Consider the following 22,753-nt stretch of genomic DNA (forward strand, 5'->3'; position numbering starts at 1 on the left):
AATGCTTGTTATTGGCCTCAGATCTCTGAGAAAAACTTCCATAAAATATTTGCTTTGGAAATAAATATAAAAGCATAAAAAAAGTGGAAAATCCTTGTTACCAGAAGCCTAAACATAGTAGGTGAAACATTAGAGCTATTAACCTTGTGAACTTCTCTCTCCTCCCTCATGTCTGGCTACTAGTACAGCTTTGGCTGAGACTGGCACTTGTTAGGCACATAGTATTAAGCCACTTTTGTTTTTAACATGCATTTCAGTTCCAGGCTAAATTATTTTTTTGAGGGCTGTGATGAAAATATCTCCAAGATATCACTGAAGAATGCAGGATTTACATATGCTGCTGAAAGGGGAAATCTGGCTATACAACCAACCAGTTAGAATAAAAATAGCTACCTATAAGTTGTATTTAACAATAATTAATTCATGGGCATTGTTTGGAGGGTAAGCCACCAATATCCTGGATTGTAGGAGTGCAAGGAAGTCTAACTGTTTTTATTTGCAATTTCACAGTGTGAAAAATGGAGTCCTTGCTGAAATCTTAATTTATTCTAATCAACGTTAATTAGAGCTCTTCAGGATTTTAAACGCTGGCAAAAATTCAGTGGTTGCTGGTTAACTAGTAAATATCTTAAGATGTGGACAGACAAATGAACTGTTTAACAGTTCCCAGTATAATTAGCACGCTGCTATAGAACTCTGTACAATCTGGGGACATTTTCATGCAACAAAACCAGAAGAGCCTATTGAAACTCCCTCACCATATCATATCTTCCAACATGTTGTTTACAGTTTTGATAACTTGAAGAGGTTTAAGCGTGTAGCCAGGCAGGAGGCTCCGGTAGCGTATCGGATCTCTTTCAGGATGCCAATCCATTCCTTCTTTTCATCATCGTACCTGCATTTAAAAAAATAAGGTTAGAAAATAGCTCCTTAGTTCCCTGCTTCAGCACACATCCACGAAAAGGAGGACAGTGCACCTGTTGCAAAGGCTCGTAGCAGCCATCTGCTAAAGGGTGGCACAGAAGGCTGCTTTGTCCTCTAGAACAGAACAGAAAGATGTTCCTGTGCACGAGTTGTCCTTTTCCTGGTCCCTAAAGCTTGTTGCTGGCTCTGTCACGCTTTAATTGCTTGTATAGAGCTTCCTCTTTGTCTTAAGTATCCCTTCTCAATTTCTTCAGATTCTTGCATATAAAGTTGTTTTTTTTGGGAATCCTTCCTACTGCAAATTAAAACTGAATTTACATTAGCAACTGAAGAGTCTCAGCAGAGACATGATGTTTTATCACTGATACTGTGATTAGATTGCAAAAATCTAGGAGATAGGGAATTCGGATTCTCTTGGAACAGTTACTCATTGGACTGTTAACACACCAGTATGTACAGGCCACTGTGTATACATGCTTTTCTGCATAAGAATATCGTGAGAATGTTTTTATTGGCAAGGCTAAAACCTGCCAAATGATATGGCAACTTACTCTTTTAAAGAAACTGAAGATCATGACTCATATTGGTCAAATGATTAGTAGGTGGAAGTAGTCATCTGATCCAAGTCTCATGTTTATTTGTTACTTTCTAGCAAACGTTTTTATCTGTCACCAAGAGCTTTACAACCTGTGCTAGGGATTGTTTTCAGAGTTAAACAGAAAAATAATGTTAATCTCCAGTGTCTACAAACCTCAGTTTCCACCAGGAAAGTGTGACTAAAATTAAACTTACTTCCATATGTCAGTGACTTCACTAGGTGCAAATTCTTTAGATTCAAGCTGAATCATTGCAAAGCCTCCAATAGCATACAAAGCTCCGCTTAAGGTGACTAAACTGATGGAACTTCTCTCTTGTGGAAATTCAGGCATAACCTCCCACCTAAAGGTGAAAAGAAAAACTCAAATTTAAACATGTGAGAAGTATTGTAAACTGAATGCACTAAGATACTCCTATGAGTGACACAAATTCAGGAACCAAGGCCACTTGAGTGAATAGTTTAGTAAAAGGAAAAATTTCTGAGATTTATCAGCAGTAAGTATCAGTGTCTCCATCCCCACAGGGACTTCTGCAGGTCTTAAATGACACAATTACACTGTGATGACATCTATTCCCAGAGACCACTTCTTACAGGTTCCCTGGTACCATTATCAGTAATATACTTCATACAGATGTATTGTTCCCCAGTTATTCTCATTTTTCCCTATAGTTTCCAAAATGCATATTCATTTCAAGTGGCATTGGCATAATAATTTGAGCTAAAAAATAGTCACTGGAGCTCATTAGTATAATTTCAATTTTTCTGCCAATTCACACCTATGAACATATGAAACACACAAACATCCTACTTCTGGATAATCTCAACATTAAAATTAATAGGCCAATTTTTCTTTCTTGCTTGTGTGACTTGACTGTAACAGAATAAACCAAGACGAGGAGGTGATAGGAAGGAAAAGTAATGAAAGTAACAAAAACAAAGAAAATTAAGATTAGAAAGACACATATGCAGAGGGTATAAACTCCTAGAAAATCAAAAACATTTGATGGATGCTGACTGCAAAAGATTCTGGCTGTGTAGGAGAGTATTGGAAAGTATATAGACCAAATAAGTGAGCTAATTTCAGATATGACTTACTCTCTTCTGTCATTACTCTTTCTATATAGTATTTCAGAGCATGCACATATGTTTGAAGTCTTTCTGGAGTTTTCATATTAAATAAGCAGAATTACCTGTCTGTCACTAATCAGTGGTAAATGGCATTTGCTGTGACAAGGTAAGTGAACAGCAAAACATCACGAGGCCGTGTACCTGAAGGACATTGAGCTGGTCCTCTTCAAGCACCCGATTTCTCTTGCTGGGGTTTCACATTTATTGCCAGTGCTATTTCAACTAGACTGCACCGCCCTTGCTCATTCTCCCACTTCTTCCCTATTATGGCACCACACCTGTTTATGTGCTGTGGGGTCAACTAAATTGGGAAAGTAATCAGACTTATAAAAAAAAAAAAAGAGGGTGGTGAGCATGTTTGCAATGTTGCTGTCCTGGCAAATGCATGTGGGGCAGGAAAAATGGCCAGAGATGGGCTCTGTAAGCTGCTGCTGTTGTTGCTAAAGATGTGATTGTAGACCAAATATCTCAGTGGGAGTACAGGGACCTGAACACCTTAAAATAGCTTGAATATTGCACTCACTTATTGGTGGTCAGATCAAAAGCTTCAACAGATGCAGTAAGGCCTTCCTCAGTGACACCACCTGCAATGACAATCTTGCCCTTATGGATCGCCGTTCCAAACATTGAGCGAGGCACTTTCATGGGAGCCAGGTCTCTCCAGTCTCCTTTCTTGGGATTGTACACAAATAGTCTATTAGTGCATTTCCTGGGGAGGAAAAAGAAAACCTGTGATCATGTCTCATGAAATTTTGGCTTGTTCCAAGTGAGACCTAGTTGAGGTAGATTGTGTGGGTTTATGGATAACACTTCATTCCTCTTGTGCAGATCCTTTCTTATATCTAATCTGTAAATCCTTGCAATGTCTGCAAAGCACTAATCACATCCATAGAACTAAACCAAATGTTAAATGCTGTTTACATTGCATAGGACAGCAACTTCACTGTACATTAGAGGAAAAAGACAACATCCTTTCCCAGCACATTCAATTCAGGTGGATTTGTGGAGGAATACACGAGAAAGGTTATAGAGGAAAGATTATGCTGGTGTTTTGGCTTATTTGACAAATTTGTATCTTAAATATCCCCTATACAAACACTTAAAAATTATCACATGTTCAGTGTGAGTGAAAACTTTTATTTTCTTAATGTTATACCCATTAAGGTATAACAGGTATCACAGGTCAGAAAACTGGACAAACTGAGACAGTAATTCCATGGCACCTAGGTATTTCTATCTGAGAGGAAAAATACTTTCAGTGGGGATCCTCATAGCTTAGACAACCAACTACTGTATCTGCAGTGTAAGTAAAATTTGCCTTAGAAATAAGTATGATCATTAAAATAACAAGTTGGGATTACAATTAGTATGCAATTTAACTTATCACCAAAAAGATATCCTCCAAACCATAACATGTTCCCCTTTGCCAGACTGTCAGCAACCTTAATCAAGAGATGCAAAAAAGGGAAACCCTGATTTCTGAGTGTGAGGACATACAATCTGTTGAGGACCAAACAAATAATGTTATAAATTGTCATGAAAGACTCACTTATCATCAGTTTTTCCACCAAGACAATATATCAATCCATTGTTTGAGATAGTAGCATGGCCGTATACTTTGATGGGTAGTTTTTTGATCTCCCCCCACTTCATTGCCCTGGAACAAAAAGATCACTGTTAGGCTCTTTCAAGTAACAATGGGCCATCTACGTGCCCTCAGTGGGCAGAACCAAATGTTAAACATACACGGGGTCATAGCACAGCACTGAATCCAGCGACTCCTCCGTGCGAAGGTCCTTGCCTGCTATCACATAGATCTTGTCGTCGGACTCTCCCAGCCCGAAGAGACACCTGGCTGATGGCAGTGGAGGAAGGGCAACCCACTCACCAGCGATGCTGTCCAGCTGAAAGACCATCAGAACAGGGAGGGTTAGGAAAGGCTAAGAGTAAAAATCCACACAATGACTGTTGTTGCACAGAATTTATCTAATTGCACTCGGTGTCTCTCAACAGCAAATGTGCTTGCCTGAACAACCTGCCCTTCCCCCGTGCAGCCAATGAGTGATGACCCCTGCTTCACTGTGCTGACATGTAGCAGCCAGTGCCACACAGCTCTCTGTGTCTGCTCACCCTCAGAGTTTCTTGGCCTCTTTATTAAGCTCTTCTTCCTTATTTAAAGGTCCCTCACTCTCAGTTCCCTATCACATTTTGGAGAGAAGAAGTGGTTCTTGTTGCCCAAGGGAGCAGACACTCCTGCCATTCCACACCTATACGTTTAGCTGGTTGTGCTCATCGCTACAATGAGATGCCAGACGTGCTTGCACAGTTCTTCAGGGATATATCATGTGACAAATGGCACAGATGTTTCTTCTGCAATCCCTAGAGCAACAGCGGTGATGTTTCATCACAAAACTCACAAGGTCTCTGAAGACACAATGAATAAAGACTTCACTCTTAAGCAAAATAGGTAGGCACTGCAGCTCCCTTGGCAATAATATTGATTTCATCCCTACTAAAGTACTCTCATGGTTGTCTTGATTCACATCTGATATGCTGAAAACACCTAAGGAAAAGCAGCAGAAGGAGAACAAGAAGAAAAAAAAAACCACAAGAACTGTGGTGCCTTGTTTTTTGTTTTTTTTTTCTGATCTGCAAACTTGCAATTGAACCTGAATGATCTCTAACATTCAAAAAGAGCATTTTCTCACCTCTACTGCATATAGACATGCTTGTTGCTGTACAGGAAGGCAGGGTAAGTAAGATGTGAGCTTGCACACGTGTAAAGGCATTTGACAGAAAGCCTGGGTTTAGCTCAGTAACATCCAGAAGTGTAGTCCACAGTCAAGGTTTCCATGCTAAAATGCATCTCCCAAATTTGATAGACCACCACTATTGGACAGAAAGTTTTACTGCAACAGTGAAATGCAGTTCATGGACATGGATTTCTCCAGTAGCTGGATGTGGCTGCAGTAATGAGAGGTTCTCCTCATAGATTACAGCTTGCTTAGTGCATCCCCCTTGAAGATGACATCTCTACTGCTGATAGGCCATCAACTAGTCACACATTTTTGAGCCAGTGGCAGCTGGCAGCCTTACTTCCTCCTGAGTTATGAGCTACCAAATGCAACACTTCACTGCTGGAGAAAGGAACATCAGCAAGTAAAAACTGTTTTGGCACATTAGAATTTTAGAGAGATCAACAGCCACGACTAATGCTGACAAGTATTTTAACTAAAAGAGAACAGCAGCAAGCTGCTTAAAGCAGCAAGCAGAAGGATGACAAGAAAATGAAGAGGATTTCAAGAAATGGATGTCAATATATAAAGTAGGGTTCTGAAAACTTCATTGATTTTTGGTATCAGTCTTGAGGGTTAGTTTTGCAGAGGATCCTTTCTAGCAGCCTGAGACTTCAACTATTCAGTTCTGGGCTATAAATACATTCTGACATCAACATATCATTTATATTAGAAGAATATTTCTGTAACTAGTTTTGCACTTCAGTGATTAGTGTTTTATAAATACATAAGGAAATGAAACAGTGTTAACCGCTCCCCAGCAAACTAAGATTTCCCTCTCATTGATGTAACAACTGTCTGAAACCAACTATTTCATTGTGTGTGAAGTCACAGTGAGCCATGCTCCTCTAAGCAATATTTACATTTTTTAATATCTGAAGGCTTTAAAATTCTATCACTGCTTGTTACTGTGCTTTACTTCATATTGAAATATGACTTTCACTCTTTTAGGCCAATGTACCTAAGGATGTAAGGATGTACCTAAGCAGCTTATTGCAGAATTCATCATAAAATAGTTCAAATATCCCCCAAAACATATCATTAAACCCACGACAGACTTAGTTTATGGTGTAAGCATGCCAAACCGTATATTTGCTAATTTTCCTGGAATATATATTGTGGAGTTACAGTTGGTTTAATCAGGCTTATATTTATTCAGATTTACAAAGACATAAAATCACACTCAGCTGAAACATGGTATTTAGTGTACTGACACTGACAGTTTGCCAAGAAAAAAGCCTTCAGTCTCTAAAGTATGTATTTGAGAATGCCCTCAGGCTTTCAAATGTAGACATGACAAAAGGACTTCTGCTGCTTTAGTGACAGAAGTTGCACTTAAAATACACACATTACTGCTGTCATACAAGTATTTCAGGTGCAAGAAAGACATCCCATTAGATCTAAATCTGCTAAAGCACTCCAAATTTCATGGAAGTTAACAGAAATACACAAAAGGTATTTTACAAAAATATTACTGGACTTATATTTAGGCATTTGTACCATGAAAAATCTGGGCCTTAAAACAGTGAAAGCCAGTGCTTAGATAGAATATATTAATCCTTTTAATATCTGAGATGTCACCAGGGGTTGATCTTTAAAAAGAAGATGCAAGTCCCTTGGTTTTATTTCTCTGAGACAGGAATAGCTCTCTCTAGATACTTGTCTCCATCACCATACAAAGAGACTAGACAGCTCACTGGGATAGACTCAGAATACTTTTCAGTCACCCTTATAAACACCTGCTATTGCACCAACAATTATAAAGCTTGTACCTGGAAGAAATATGACTGGAAAGGCTGATCCTTGTTCTCCTCTTCCACATACAGTCCTCCGACAATGTAGACCTGATTTTGTTTGGTGACTATACTGGAATGATTTCTGGGAATCTGTTCTGCCAGGGCTGCAAGGTAGCACTCGTTTTCAAGAGGATCATAAGCTACTGCAGCAGTGTCATTAACCAGAAGAATTAGGTCTTTGACAAACATGCCGTGCCTGGGAAGGTCATTTAGGTAGCCAGGCAGTAAATCTTCATCTCCTACATCGCCATTCACCTCCCCTTTGCTTGACTTGTCTGTGCTTTTGCTAGAGTCAGGCAGTTTTCCAGCAAAAGCATCCTTAATGATCTTTACTTTTTTCTGAAGGTCTGAGTTGCTTTTAATGATATCATCCTTCTCAACCTGTTCTTTGAAATATTTTTCTGGCATAAGACGAAAACGTATGCAATCAAAAATTTCCCCCAGGCTCTTTACTCTGTTCTCCTTGTCTGTTCGGACCCATCTCATTACTGCCTCGAATACCAGTTCTTCCTTCTCTACATTTAAGCTGTCAGGTGAAATAATCGAGATAAGTTCATGTGGGGCAAGCTGCATGAAGTCCTCTTCTTTGCAGATCTGCACAAAATGATCTGAAACAAAATCACGGGCAGAAAATGCGAGTCTTGGGCAATCAAGCAGAACACCTAATCGAAGGATGGCCAGGCAGTTACCAACAGCAAGCCTCTTCTGAAGGTAGGAGACGCACACAGTGAACACAGAAGGGATCTGAAAGCGGCTGGCCAAAGCAAAAATATCTTGTACGTTCGAATCGTTAAGATCAATACTTGCTGAATAAAGGTATTTGACAATCATATCCAGGACGTTGGGGTCAACGTTATCTAGAACCACCTCCTTCTTTTTCTCTTCACTTTGCTCAGATAAGAAATACTCACGAAAGTAAGGGCTACATGCCGACAGAATCAATCTGTGGCAAGGCAGGCTTCTGTCACCAGCTTTTAGAGAGCAATCTACAAACTTTTTCTCTTCGAGGAGCTCCTTGAGGCCATCTTGAAGGAGGGTGGATTGGTAAAGTCTGAGCTCTTCAGTGAGTTCCCTTTGGGAATCCATTTCACAAACACTTAGGAAAGGGGAGGGAGTAGAAAGCTTTAGCTGTTGCCTGCCCAAAGGTCTGTCTGTAAAAAAGGCAGGCCAATGTGCTTTTTGCCCTGCCTGAAGCCTCTGCAACTTAATCTCAGTAGCTAAATATAGGTCCATACCCTTACAGGTCGGAATTTAGGATGGATGGTTTGGAAAAACAGAGCTGCTCTTGCAGCTGTCAAAGACTGAAAGAAGCAACTGTTGCTCTTAGTCACTATGGTCAGGTTTTGCCATCATTCTCCACATTGAATCAATTAGATTATGTGCAATGTAATAAATTATTTGACGTGAGTAAGGACAGCAGAATCTGACCCTCAGTGACACAGCTATGAGCAAGACTGTACATATACATGTTACTAAATATTCTGAAATAGAAATATTAATCAAGTTGTCAGTTGTAGCTACTGTTCACTTCTTCAGAGTTGCTTAACACATCATTGCTGCAGTCATAAAGATACTAAAATACTCCAGAACTTACCATGAATTGCCTATGCTCTAAGATTATTTTTTTACATAACCATATCTCATATTCAATTTCTTCAGATATCGATAATAAGATGTTGAAATAATTATGAGCTCCTTCTTAATATCCATTTGGTTGTATTTATTTGTAAACCAAACCCTCCTCTTTAAACATAAAATATATGTTATTCAGGTAAAGTTTTGCTTTCCAAAATAATTCAAATTGAAGTCTCCACCCATATGGTAAAATGTTCTTTGAATGTAATGGAAATAGGATCAAAATACAACTATTTGAATATAAGATCTCCAACAAGGTATAACATTATCAAAGTTTATTGAAATAATGACTGCTTTTCAATATAGATAGTATTCCATCAAAATATATACCTTGAAAGATTTTCTACAAACACCACAATTACATTCACACTACAGTTACTTTACTATAACAGTCAGCTGCTAAAACAACAGCTGAGAGGAGAGCTCATTTGCCTTTTTCCATTTATAGAAAACAGCACAGAGGTCTTATCTCACTAGAAAACATAACAGCTGTGTCTTCCTTTAAACTATAAATGACTCATTTCTCTATAACACATAACATGAAAGGTCTAATGACTCACACACAGCAGCTATTCGTGTGTGCGCTTTTTTCTGGATCATTCTTTTAAAAGGTAATTTAGCAAAAACACAACAACTGTATGAGGATATCTGGATTACAGCTAAGTACTTGGAATGATACGTGCTGAACATTTAGCGAAATTATGAGACATGAAAGCCATTATTTGAAACAGTGTTGCTTTTTCTTAAAGCTATCAGTAACACAGCACTGCTGCAATGACACAGCCAACATGCCTAGATACAAAATGTTCAGTGGATGAGGATATTTCTATGTTGCACAACATTAAACAAGCTATGGACATTTGATTTAGACATAATTTTTATGGGAAGGTACATCACTCTGTATAAATACCCAAATACCTGAAATACAGCCTCAAACTGCACACCTTGCACTGCCTTGTCTCAAAGGGTATCTCCATGGATGGAGGAAGGGGAGGCTTCCTTTTCTGACACATTTCTGGGTAAAATGGCAAGCAGTGGCTGTCCTGGCAGCCCATCGTAGGGCAGTACATAAACACAGGGGCCATGGAGTTGTAAAAAAAATGGTGGCTACTGGCCATAAAATGGTGGCTGAAACACCATGGAGGACTGTGTTGTGAGGGGAGGGGAGAAACAGGATGGGATGGCTGGTCCTGCCAACCACAATCCCAAAAACACCTGGGGTTACCAGTGTGTCAAATTTCGCAGTCAGCCAGTCACAAAGCAGTCTGAAAACATGCTGCATGGCATTTTACATCCTGGCAGCTGGAATACAATGGCAGCTGCCATGCCCGCAGTGGGGAAGGGCTCCAGGTGCTGACAGCCTGACAGAGGGACTCCCCAGGTCCTCACAGCTGTGACAGAGGCACAGGGCTCTGGGGCTGGTGGAGCAGGGGGGCCTGCAGGGGACAGCACTTCTGCAGCTGCTGGGCCCGCCCCTGGTGCCAGAGGGAGCTCGTCCTCCCCTCCAACCCCTAAATGCAAAGCTGTTACATAAACAAGGGGGTTGAATAATCTTTCTTTTACTATATATCATAATATATATTTTATTACATATCCTGAGGGCTTATTATGTAATAGTCACCTGCTCTTTAGCTTTGGCATACTCTTTCTCTGCTACTCTAGTATTTCTAAATTATCTTCTACAGATCTCATAAGCCCAGCAGAACTGAGAGTCTTTTCCTGCTTAGGAACCAAACACGTGCCAATCTAAATCAGGTCATTACTTCCCAGAGTCCTTGGAGTGTGAATCCATCCTTTAGTTTCTCTATTGCAAGTCCCAGTTCTTCGGAAAAAACAGGCTCCCGATCATGTTGCTTTTTTGAATGCAAGAGATATGAGAGAAAATAAAATAAAGCAGAAGGTGCTTTTTAATTTCATCATCCCATTTTAACAACATAAATTTGACCTTATGAAGAAAGATGTTCTTACCTTGTTTTCATCAGCAAAATAAGCCTGCAAAGAAGAAAGCAAAAAAGAACTTGCAACTTCGAAAAAAAAAAAAAAAGAAGTCTAAAAACCAAATCTGCTAATAATTCCTTGGGGTCAAAATTGTATTTAGTAAGTCTTCTGCAACAACCCAGTTTTACAGCTTTAACTTTTGTTTTGTAAACAAGGTCACACTTTTTCCTATGTTGAAATAATTTACAGAACGGTGCTAACAGGAGTTGGTGATTATGTCGTTTTTCATTAAATACCAATCCTTGAATTTTCCATCATAATAAGCAAAGATTTCTAATTGGTAACATTTTCATACTACATTTGTTACAGTGACAAACACTTTATAGGGGAAAAGTGTATATATGAAGACAAACTGACAGCAACCTGGTATTTTCTCCTTCATGTGCAGCAGGGTCCATTATTCAATTTCAAAAAGTGGCTTTAAATGTATAGGAAAATTAGTTAACATCATACTCAGTCTAAGAAATGAATACAGTATAACTGAATAATTAACCAATTTTTTACTCAAGAGATGTGGGAGAGAAACCATCTTTCCCATTACGTGTGTGTGGAAATTAACACTCAAACTGTTCAGGATATCAGATCTCTGAAAATATCCACAGCTCTAGAAATCTCTAGACTAGCAGGTTCTAGATCTTATTTACCAAAAGGAGCCCAACCTTGCTTCAGTTGCCCCTGTGGATGGTGAGGGACAGCAAAGAGTTTTCCTGCTCAGCTGGCTCCCAGCTACACAAGACCCTACAGAACAGCATCAAGTGTAGCCACTCCTTGGGTCCTGGATGACCTGTGTCTCCTACAGCAACCACTTTCTAATCATTTACAGCCTCTAGTTTTTGTTTGAGAATATACAAAGCACAATTATTTGATCCAGGTGACAAAGGCACCAGTAGAGCAAACAGATCTTCACTTAAGGAAAAGGTATGCCTTCAAATGTGTTGAAGACTGAATAAAAATGTGCAAAAATTAAAAAAAAAGGCAAGAAGTGATGAAAGAGGGAAAGGAAAAGACAAGCACTTATCTGCATTAGTAAATGACAGCAAAATTAAAAACAGTGGAAATAAGATTGGTGCCAGCCCTGCTAATTTACCAAATTTCAGAGATTAGTAAGAAAACATGTCAATTGTCAATGTGTCGAGACTAATACTTGAAAATATGTGCAGTCTACCTGTCTAGTCAGTCATGCAGTCAGGTGTTAATTGGGTTGCACAGTAAATTTGGAAATTCTTAAATACTGGGATATATAGTAATACAAAATTATTGCTGCCCTTGTAAAAAACTTTCAAGTTTGAATTTTGGATGAATGTTGAGCGTATAGATATCACCATCTATTAATCTGCTCCAAGAGGAGCACTTGTTTTCATATAATGTATCTGATTATACTACACTGCTGATTTTCAAGCTATTCCTGATTTTAATGTGTTGAGAAACTACATAAAACTATTCCTTTAAATATCTACTAATATTTATTTTGAAAAATAGTTTGTTCTTAAGTTAAAAATTCATACAGAGAAAAAATTCCTGTAATAATAGGGATATTTAATAAAAGGCATGTATATGTGTTTAAATATAGAAATTACCATTGCAGCGTATGTTTAACAGAGGATCACACAGCTGTACATTGCTTAAATTTGAATAACCAAGGAAGAATTAATTTATTTTTTTGTTTTCTGTGGAGCCACTTACCACAAAAGCATCTGTATGTTCATCAGCTTCTATTTCCACATCATCTTGAACCTGCTCCACTGTTAGGTCTTCAAGAGGTTGAGGCTACAAATTAAAACACTGTAGTAAGTAAATCCACATATCTAATATGTTTAATATATTTTTATTACTATTAACAAAGTAGTAACTAATTTTAAATAAATTGAGTACCTTTTCTTCCATTTCATAATCCACTCCAAATATAGGGTTAGCTGAATAAACTTTGTGAAGTGAATTAATCTCTTTCACTGCCTCCTGCAGTTTCTCCACAGGGTCTATTTTAAAACCAAGAACATATCCTCCACTCTATATAACAGAGAAAAAAGACAACATCTGTTTATTAGTGTTGCTTATTATTTAAGGAACTTTTCCCTTTGATAGTGATTTCCAGTTTAATGATAGCAATTTTCAGCCTGCTGAAAATACATTATTTTTGTTTTATCTTTTTTTCATTCTGCCATTTCAATCATGAATGAAATAAAAGAAATTACAATGTTGCTATGAAGTAAATTAGCTTTTAACTCTTAGCCAATTATATAAAAGGGAAACAAACTTATACAGAAAAACACAAGCAAACCAGGGTGAGACAAATTCAGAAGTGATAATAATAATGCTAGTCAGCAGATATTTAGTCTATTACATCTTGATGTTGTTATTAAAGAAGCTTCCAGATACACAGATACAATGAAAAAATATTTAAAAGAGTGGTCTTAATTAAATATAGAATGAATTAGATCCCAAAGATAATCTTTCAGCAGATGGTGTATTTTACAGTTATTAACTGGTCATGCTGGCCTGTTAGTGTTTTGCTTAGAGAAACCATTACTCACAATAGCCATACTGACCCTAACATACAGACATTTTAAGCAGTGAAAAGAGAACTTTTTTAAAGTTTTCAAAAGACCCCACAGAAGGAACATTCTAAGTACCTTAAAAGTAGTCCCATAACATTTCAGAATTAGAGAAATATTGTATATAAAAATGTCATCAATAAAAAAGGCTATTAAAGCTTCTTACCTGCTGAGAACTCTCTATCACAAGTGCCAAGCCAAACTTTGAGTCTCTCATTTTTATTGAACGCTAATGGTAAAGAGGTAAAAAACTTTCTGTTAAAAAATTCTGTAATTACTTGATACATATCTCTTCTGTTTTGATTTGTTTTTTTTCACACTGTACTAGCTACAATTACTGGTTCTGGAAGCTTGGCTACCAGCATTTCCTCCCATTTACCATTACAAATCTGAACCCCTGAAACCTCAGGGAAAAGTGTTTTATCAGAAGAGGTAACAGTACATTTCTGAAGATCAGGTTCACAGATCATTAATCCCAGTGTATGTAGGTGACATGAAGCATCATAGTAAATACTTCAAAAATTTGGAATACAAGCCATTTTCAACATCTTTGCCTGCCCACGAAAGCCCCCAACTAATCTGGACAGAAAAGAAAATCTACCCTGCGGTTGACGCTGGTAAGACTAAAATACTCCCTAAATGTGGGATATGAAATATTAATTTTTGGTGAACAGGGAGTTTTAACTGAAGACTTGAACAGATACCACTGAATTATGAACATGGTTGGTTTAAGATACTCACAATTTGTAGATATGGTATGCTGACATTAAAGCTGTCATTCATACTTGCATGCCAAACTATTCTCACATTAGTAATAAAAAATGTTCCCAAATTTCCCTATTAAAGAAAAGGTACGTTAGAACTGATTTAAGTATAGAGCCTTTTTTTCCAAACATGATGATTATTGCTATCCATTCAAACACAAGCAAGGTACAACTTCATATTTAATTCAAGGAAAGCCTGATTCTTTCCTACCAAAACCAGTGAAAACGTTTCTATTGATTCCAAGGAAACAAGATCCAATCTTTAAAGGATACAGAACCTGAGTAGTGAAAATAGCTGGGAGTACCTACTACTGCAGCAAAGCAGGATCAAATCACAGCACAGCCAACCTCATGGGAATACATGAAACATCTGAGAGCATTCTTAACTGTACAGATCTGGAACTGGTGTATAGCGTAAGTATAATGGCATGTGGGTTACACTTCGGGAACTGAGGAGATCTGTGCCAACAGAATGTAGAGGAAAGAACTTTTTAGCTTGTCAGGATGGATCGTATTTCTATTCTGGACTAAAACTGCACAGACAGAAATACCAGCTCCTGTTTTGTTTCATGGCTCTGGGAAATACTTGCAACTGATGCCCTGTAAAATAATGTTTTCTATTTTTATCTTAAGAGTCTTTATTTTTTCTTGGTTTAAGACAAAGAATCCTATTCCAATATTTTTGTAATCCAAAGAAAATATAGTCTTGATACTGTTCAGTCCAAGCTGCATGTAAACATACAGATATTCAGCAAAGCACTTAGGAAACATTATTTTCTTTCAGGATCATACACAGCATTAGACTCAAGCTCCTTTTGAACAGGAACTTTATATCTAGTTCCATGCATATTAGCCAAGTCATGTAGAATTCAAGTTGCCAAAAAGAGACTTGGTTGTACTGAGTAGCAAATATAATGGGATCAGTTTCTTTGCATGCATCAGCTGATGAACTGAATTAAGGGTAATTCCTTTGAGGTTACAAAACTACAATTGCTAGATAAAGCTGAAACATTTTAACTTGTCTGTAGTCAATGTAGCCTGATTTTTCACTATACCTGGTCACTTGACAAATTCCAAACTCCATTGACTTTATCATATATTTGTTCTTGTGGTAACAATCTCAGTTGCTTGTTTTGAATCAATGCACTTCTCAGCTTCAGATCACGATACATTTTAGAAGTTTCATAAGCTCTGCAAAAATACACATTACAATTCAGTGTTTTCTATTATCTTTACACTTTGTTTTAGCACAGATATGAAATGTTGTATATTTTAAACTTTTCTTATCCCCACATTGCACAAAGGTGAGAGTACTAGTAAAACTTCTTCAACATAATCCATTATTTTTCAGCTTTCCTTAATGAAATTAAAGGGGGCTTTAACAATTGTTTTGATCTCCTGTATTGTTCATGTCTATCCTGTTTCTTCCTCTTCCTTAAGATAGTCATCTCCCAAGCTCTACTGCAAAGTATATCCTCTGGGTCCCGTGCTATGCATCACACAGTCATTAAGAATCCTTTATTTTTCAGTGCCAGTTAAGTCACAGACATCCAATATACATATGTCAGTATTCCGTAGCTCATAAATAGAAACCTATGGTAATGTATTATGCACACATTCATTCAGATGACTTATCTCTAGGTAGGAAGTGTACACTGTTTTGTGGTCAATTAGAGTTCTGATCAGGATTTAACTCTTCATTTCCACTACGTGGTCCAAAATTATGGGAAATTATTACAGACAGAAACTGTAGGTAGAAAATGCACCCTGAAATTAGCTCCTTTGTACTTTTATTTGTTCAGATGGTTTATACACACACAAGGTGTATAAACTGTGATCAATAACTGGTACGAATACACATCAATTTTCATTATGTACGGTTACCTACTAAAATCTGCAATCATTCTCTCCCTTCCTTCCAGAGATTGTTCTCTTTTGGGAAAGTTTTCTGAATGTTAAATAGGGGCAGTTACATACTGTGTCCATCAGCAGCTGTAATCCCCCATATCTGATTCATTGATCAAACACTATTGTGAGTTTGCTACCTGTGTACAGCAATGACTGAAGTGAAGAGTCTGGGACTCCCGGGAACAACATTGGTGAATATGAACTCAAACCGGGTGTTGTTACATTTAGTCAATATATACAGAGCTTCTGTCTGCCCTCGTAATTTCTGTAAGGAAAAAATAAAATTTTACATTTTGTCAATGCAGTAGCTCAACTGTACAATTAATAAATAATCCTCAGATATTTTCTAAATTATTGTTCTAAATAGTGCATATTCAGGTCTAATCCTGATTCTACCACTGATCTACTGCTGTCTTCAACAGAACTCAGGTTTTTTTTTGGAAACTAGCAGTTTCATCGATGCTAGGACTAATGAAGTCTGGCTATGCATTTGCAATATCATGACTGAAACAGTATTTTTGGGTTTGTTATCCTGTGGCTGCCCAGGGAATCAACATAAGCTCCCTGCTGGTCTTTGCAGCAAGCCGAACAAATAGTTTCACAGGCTGTGTATTTGAGAGCTTTCTTGCACAAAATTAGTGCCACTATTGACCTTTGTTAAATTTAGACAAAAAAAACCATGTGCTTGACTTACCTAAAGGGATGAAGAATCACCAGACAGTGTGATTACATGAGTTTTACTCCCTTAGAAAACTAAACCACCCTCCTATAGAAATGTGAAACACTCAACTTTTAGAAGTCAACTTTCATTACTATTCTACTACTGTTAGTGCAAATAAATTTTCAGATTATTGTTGATATAGTGCAGTAAATATAAACAACTAATTACAGTTTCTTTTATTTTTTTAAAAAGTATTTTTTGAAACTTACTGAGTTGGCAGTTCTTGTAGTTATATTTATAACGCAGTTGTAACCGACAGCTTAAAAGTTAGGGGAGAAAAAAACAACTGTTTTGAGAACAAGAAAAATAATAGTCAAAATTATGAATTACAATATTGAATTTTGTAGAACAGCTTTGGATGCTATTTGTGAGAATTACACCTTGTGGTTGATGGTCTGGGCCCTTATTACAAAACTGAAGACTAATTTAAGCTGGAAAGGAGTTTGGGGAGGTTGCCCAGTCAAAAGCAGGACCAACTCCATCTGGCTGCTTATGGTACTGTCTAATCAAGTTTTGAATATTTCCAAAGAAGGGGATTCCACATTGAGCACTGGAAATAATTTGAGTACAAAGTAACTGCATCCTATTCCTGTTTCTGCACATTAATTTAATACAAGTAGACCCACTAGCTATTCATACAATTAAAATTCAGAGCTTACAGCAGTAACATTGGAAAGGCTGGTACTTGTGGGGAAGGAATAAGAAAATTCAGAATGTGAATAAACAGGTGGAAACAAGAGGTACAAGTAAAGCAACGTGTGAAGAAACTCCAACTTCTGGTTCTTTCTAGAAAAACAAGTGAATCCCATATAGACCAAATGAAAAATATGTCTGAATTACTCTTCAATGTCTGTTCTGTGAAATTAATATTGAATACTGAATATTACTATCTTGCTTTGAATTATTATCTCAGTTCCTATGTTATAAATAAATTAGTTAGTAACAGTTTATTTCAGACTTTACAGAGCAACAGAGCTATACTTTACTATTCTGTACTGGAATCAATATTTTGTGAAGGAATAGCATGCCACCACAAAGGAAACCAGAGATGATACTTACAGAGATTGACTCTGGGCAAGGACAAGGAGCGCCATATGATCCGCAAATTTGTCACAAGCAGTTTACCTGGAGATAAAGAGTGGAGATATTTTTAACCTGAATAACTTCCATTAAATTAAATGTTCTGTTCTGTTGCACCTCTAGCTTTGAAACACCAGAATACTCCTTCTCCTTGACAGGAAAAAGAAGAAAAGCACAGGACAACCCAACAGAAAACTCACTAAACAATTTTTTTTTTCCAAAAGCTAGGAGAGAAAATCCATCAAGGAACAAATGAAACAACCTATAATATATACCAGTGTTCCTCAAAACCAACCCAAGAACAGTTACTGATATCAATCCACACACTTATAGTAAAAATGCAGGCACAGGCAGTGCAGAATGGCTCTGGGGAGGAGAAGGGGAAGGCAGTGAGTTAACTATCACAGCTGTCTTCATGGGTAACCTCACCCCTTTATGTCATATGTAAATTTACTCCATTCTGCACCCTGTGGAGCAGCACATCCAACACAGGAAGGGTCACCTCAGCACGCTGGCAGCTTTGTGCCCTTGCCCACTACATATTCCTTAATGATTCACTTTAACTCTGTGAGGGGAAAATTAAACCTTAAAGAGGATTACAGCAGAAGATCACCATACTGTTTATAAATGGATTATTCTTACAAGCCTTTCCATTCTAAGCAAATTCTGAGACAAGACTATCATCTTCCTGTAACTCTGAACAAGAAATTCCATCTAAAAACACTCCAAGACAGATCTGTGAAATAAGCAGGATCTATTCTGTGCAACAGAACATTGATGCTGAGTTCAATGGAAACCTGACAGCTTTCCATGAACCTGCATAGGTTAAATAGTAGAAAGTTTACAATTTCCCAGAGTATGCAGTTACCTCTGTCTCCATTGTTTCCTTTGGTATCTTCAACAGACTCTAAGCAATCTATGAGGACCTCTCCAGGTCTCATTTTCATTTGTCTAAAAGAGAAAAAAAAATTACCCTACGAAAAATAATCCTCCTTATTTTTATAAGGCTATTTTCCTCCTTCACTTTTTCTGTTTTCTGCTCAGTCCATCATGCAGTGAAAAATCCAGATATGCACACATACACACAAATCAACAATATATACCTGAAATTATCACTACATCTCACAGATTAAAAATAGTAATACCTCTACTATTAAATTATAACAGTAAATAAATAATTACATAGCAAGTGTGACCAAGCCCTAAAATAGCATGGTGTGTGGAAATGGGAAAGCAAAAAAAAAACTTGCATTGACAGAACTTTTAGAAGATAGAGCTTGTTACCTCTTTATGTACTTTTAGGTCATAAGGAGTGGAACTAGGCTCAGGAAAGAATATATGTCAGCAAAAGAAAGATATATAAGGATGTGTGAAATGCTCAAAATCTTCCACATATGCTTTTTTGTGAGTTATTTTGTTTGTTGTTTATATTATTATTATTTTGCTTTATTTAACTGGTCTAACCACTTAATTACATAATAACAGATGTAGTGTGAAATTCTTCTGTATTTTCATAGTATTGTGAAAAATAGCCAAAACTTCAGTTTCACAGCAGGGCAGAAACGAAATGCATTATTAGGAGGGGGATTTGTGAGATACTGCAGAGCCAGCGCCCCGTTCCCTGAGTTCAGGATGCCAACGCCACGGCAGGGATACCGAATCCTGGTGACCAGCGAGCGCCACCGTCCCCTCAGACACACACATTCGCTTCGGGTCCACTTCCCAGTGCCAGAAAAGCTCAGTTGGGAAAAGCACACCCTTCCCTGACTCCAAACTTTCGGGTTGTTTGATTTTGTACAGAACGGGATCGGTGACCACTCCCCCCCGCACTCCGCGGCCGCCCCTTCCGCCCCCTCGCCCCACTGCGCCCCTGCCGCGCCGCCACACGGGGGCGCTCCCGGCGTGCACCGCGCCCCTGATCGCGGCCGGCCTCTACCCGGGGAGACTCGGCGATCACCGGCGCCGGGCGGGCCCGAGAGCCGCGCTGCGGGCAGGGCCGGACCGGGATGGGCCGGGCCGGGCCACTCACTGCGGGGAGATGTCGAAGCGGACATCCCTGTCCTCCCACAGCACGTCCAGCACCCCGCTCATGGCTGCCGCCCGCCCCGCCGAGCCCGCGCGCTGCCCCGGCAACGGGGCGGGGGGGCGTACGGGGCGTGTGTCTCGCGCCCCCGCGGCGGCCGGGATTGGCTGCGGCGCCGCACGTGGGCAGCGCGCGCCCCCTCCCGGCCCCGCCCCCGGCCCCGCCCCCGACTCGCCTGAGGCGCTAAAATTTAAACCGTGTGAAATCCTCGCATGTCGGCAAAGTTTGGTGGGTTTGGATTTATTTTAAAACAGAGGGGATGCGTCGCTTTTAATTTGGAAAATTAAATGTGAAAATTGTATCTAGCCAATTTTAATTGCAGTACCCTACCACTTTAAAATAAACAAATTACTCAAAATAAGTACTTATCGTGGGAAGAAGCTCGTCCTTTTGACAGTTCTTTCCCTGGAGGTGGTCCCTGGGTTGGCGAGGAGCCCATTGCACCCATCTGGAAGCTGACACGAGCTGGATGGAGTAAAGGGAGTAGCAGGCGGGAAGTGCCCGTGCCTGGGCTGTGGCCCTGGCGGGATGCGCACCGGGCTCTCCGGAACCATAAGGGATGGAGAGCGCTTGGCTTGAAGCCAAGCTCCATTTTTGTTGATATGCTTGACGTTACCATTTGCTCAGGGAAAAAAACACAAACCCAACCTAAAATGATCCCTGAGTTTCATATGAAGGAGTGCCTAATCTGAGGTGTTGGGGCTTGTTAGGGGCTGTGGCAGAAATCCATCATCACAAGCACGTGAGACACTAAGTGTAATTTAATTTAGCTTTAAGTTTTTAGTCCTGTAAACATAACATTATCCATTTTCTGTGCTGGCAGTAAAACCAGAAATGTTTTATTAGAAACAAGCTTTCAAGTATTTTAATTAAGAAAATGCAACATATATATGCAGATGTAAATGTAAAAAGCAATATCACAGTGGCAGCCAATAAACTATGCTGCATTTAATGTTTTGAACATAAGTTTAAATAGTTAATTAAGGAAGATGAAAATATTAAAATGCATTTAAAAATTAGGGTGGACTTTCAGAAGAGAAACACATAACAAGGACCACCTTAGACATGAACTAACCCAATTTAGTGATGCCAGATATTGGGATATTCACTCATAGAAAAGTGTGGGTGTGTTTTAACTGTAGTTGTCATGGATCTTGGCTAGCTAACAAAAGCTGAGGAGAGTTTACTGGAAAAAGGATTAAATGTGATATGCTTAGGAAAGGTGGGTAATTTAGCCACCTCCCTGTCTTGTGACCCACAGAGCATGTAGGCCATAAGTTGATGCATTTGCTGTATTTATCTGTACTGAGTAGTACTCTGCATATAATTTGGAAATATGCTTGAAATAATAAAATATTATTTGTTAGAATAGTTTCACTTAAAAGAAGTGAAGTCTTCATTGCACAGTCCTTGGCAAATATCAGATTTCTGTAACAGAGAGAAAAGAAATGACATAATTTTAATGACCAAGGATTGCTTTCCAAAGCCATATATGTAATTTAAAATGAAGTATACAATGTTAGTATTTAAAGACCTAGGTGAAAGAAGGGCAATTGCTATGGCAAATGCTATACTGGTCTTAATATAAAGTAGTAAAAAAGAATTTTTGTACTCTTGATACTGCAGAAAATTTGCTATTTTGTTACGTAAGCACTGCATCATATGCTATATGCAAAAAGAACTAAAGAATGCTTGCATATGTAGACATTTTTTCAGTTAGTGCACGTATGAGTTCATAAAGTTAACATTCTTTAAATTAGTTGTTTTGATTTTACATACCAGGCTGGATAAATAATAACAAAATCAAACAATCAATAGCTTCAACCTGCTCATTTTTAATGAAGAAATGAATTCCTACCTCCAGAAGAATATACACAAGCCTCTCTACATTCCTCTTCACTCTCAAAGCGGTTTGCATTCCCATCACAGCCACCGTACCAAAACTGAGCACAAGCATTGGCGTGTTTATCGTAATACCATTTTATCATATAAACACGGCATGGCCCTTGATCCAACCTTAACTTGCACCGGAGGCCCAGGATACTGTCTAAAATAAAGAAAAAAGAAGAATAGAAACAATTCCGTTTGTAAAAGTCAGTTGTATTGCATAGGTTTTACCTTTTAAACTCTGAGTTTGTTGGTTTTTTCTTTCCTGGTAATGTTATACAACAGTTTAAGACTCACTTTTAGTTGTAAAGATGTTAGTATTGAAGGCAAGTTACAAGTGCATTTTAGTAGGTTGATTAAACTATTCCTTTACTGGCATGGTTCTAGTAATTCCAGAAATAATTGTATTGTGGCTCTATATACCAAAAGAGCAAACAACATGAATATGATAATTTTGAAATCTATTTTTTGAAATCTAATTAAGTGCAACCAGTCTTGTGAGCAACCTGAAACTGTAAGCCCAAGAGCTGTAAGGTAGTTGCATATGCTGTTTTCAAATTATAAGTATCATTGTCCTTCTGCTGCATGTTAGTTCTCTTTGTGGCTGGAAGAAGAGACATTAAAATAGTGAGAAGAATATAAAACTTTAGTCTTGCTTTTGTAAGATATTTGTGTTACTTACCTAATACAATGGTAGTAGTTATGTACATAAGTTTGAATGTAAGGCCTATTGGTCTAGTGACTCCTACAGATGTGCATAAGAGGACTGTGACATACTAATCTAGTCTCACTCACTTTAATAATACCATTAGAAAACAATTTTCTGTTAAGTTTAGTGTTGTGACACCAATATTTTGTCTTTGGCAACTCGTACCTTGTCACTT

At 38.3% G+C, this 22,753-nt stretch overlaps 4 protein-coding genes across 7 annotated transcripts in view; 1 reads left to right on the plus strand and 3 right to left on the minus strand.

Moving 5' to 3' along the window:
* The window catches only part of FASTKD1 (FAST kinase domains 1), a 49,232-nt gene that overhangs the window by 19,174 nt on the left and 7,305 nt on the right, over positions 1–22,753 (plus strand). The window contains exon 17 of one of the 4 annotated variants that reach the window (XR_007632093.1): positions 14,436–15,247. The exons of 1 other annotated variant lie outside the window; for it this stretch is intronic. The gene's annotated coding sequence lies outside the window, so the exon portion shown is untranslated. Of the gene's footprint in view, positions 1–2,646; positions 3,183–7,833; positions 7,914–14,435; positions 15,248–22,753 lie in introns of those variants that run through there. 2 more of the 4 variants (XR_007632091.1, XR_007632092.1) reach the window with 2 other exon arrangements.
* KLHL41 (kelch like family member 41) lies at positions 750–8,474 on the minus strand. The gene is made up of 6 exons (XM_050340303.1): positions 7,218–8,474; positions 4,397–4,554; positions 4,200–4,307; positions 3,174–3,359; positions 1,717–1,863; positions 750–895 (listed from the first exon to the last, which is right to left on the minus strand). Exons 1-6 carry the CDS (start codon positions 8,472–8,474, stop codon positions 784–786), a joined length of 1,968 nt encoding a protein of 655 aa, XP_050196260.1. The 3' UTR covers positions 750–783.
* On the minus strand, positions 9,137–20,038 carry BBS5 (Bardet-Biedl syndrome 5). Its single transcript, XM_050340301.1, has 12 exons — positions 19,929–20,038; positions 18,768–18,850; positions 17,879–17,944; positions 17,029–17,078; positions 16,236–16,363; positions 15,246–15,381; positions 14,168–14,263; positions 13,593–13,655; positions 12,747–12,881; positions 12,558–12,641; positions 10,845–10,868; positions 9,137–10,729 (listed from the first exon to the last, which is right to left on the minus strand). The coding sequence occupies exons 1-12, from the start codon at positions 19,988–19,990 to the stop codon at positions 10,628–10,630; spliced, it is 1,029 nt and encodes a 342-aa protein (XP_050196258.1). The 5' UTR covers positions 19,991–20,038; the 3' UTR covers positions 9,137–10,627.
* LOC126652792 (collagen alpha-1(XXVIII) chain-like) overlaps positions 20,348–22,753 on the minus strand; it is a 34,877-nt gene continuing 32,471 nt past the window's right edge. Inside the window, exons 36-37 of the mRNA XM_050339898.1 lie at positions 21,841–22,029; positions 20,348–20,604 (exon numbers count right to left, since the gene is read on the minus strand). Coding sequence (XP_050195855.1) covers positions 20,348–20,604; positions 21,841–22,029 — 446 coding nt within the window. The remainder of the gene's footprint in view (positions 20,605–21,840; positions 22,030–22,753) is intronic.

Source organism: Myiozetetes cayanensis, unplaced genomic scaffold, assembly GCF_022539395.1.
Source record: "Myiozetetes cayanensis isolate MyiCay16 unplaced genomic scaffold, myiCay2020 scf9, whole genome shotgun sequence".
Classification (NCBI taxonomy): domain Eukaryota; kingdom Metazoa; phylum Chordata; class Aves; order Passeriformes; family Tyrannidae; genus Myiozetetes; species Myiozetetes cayanensis.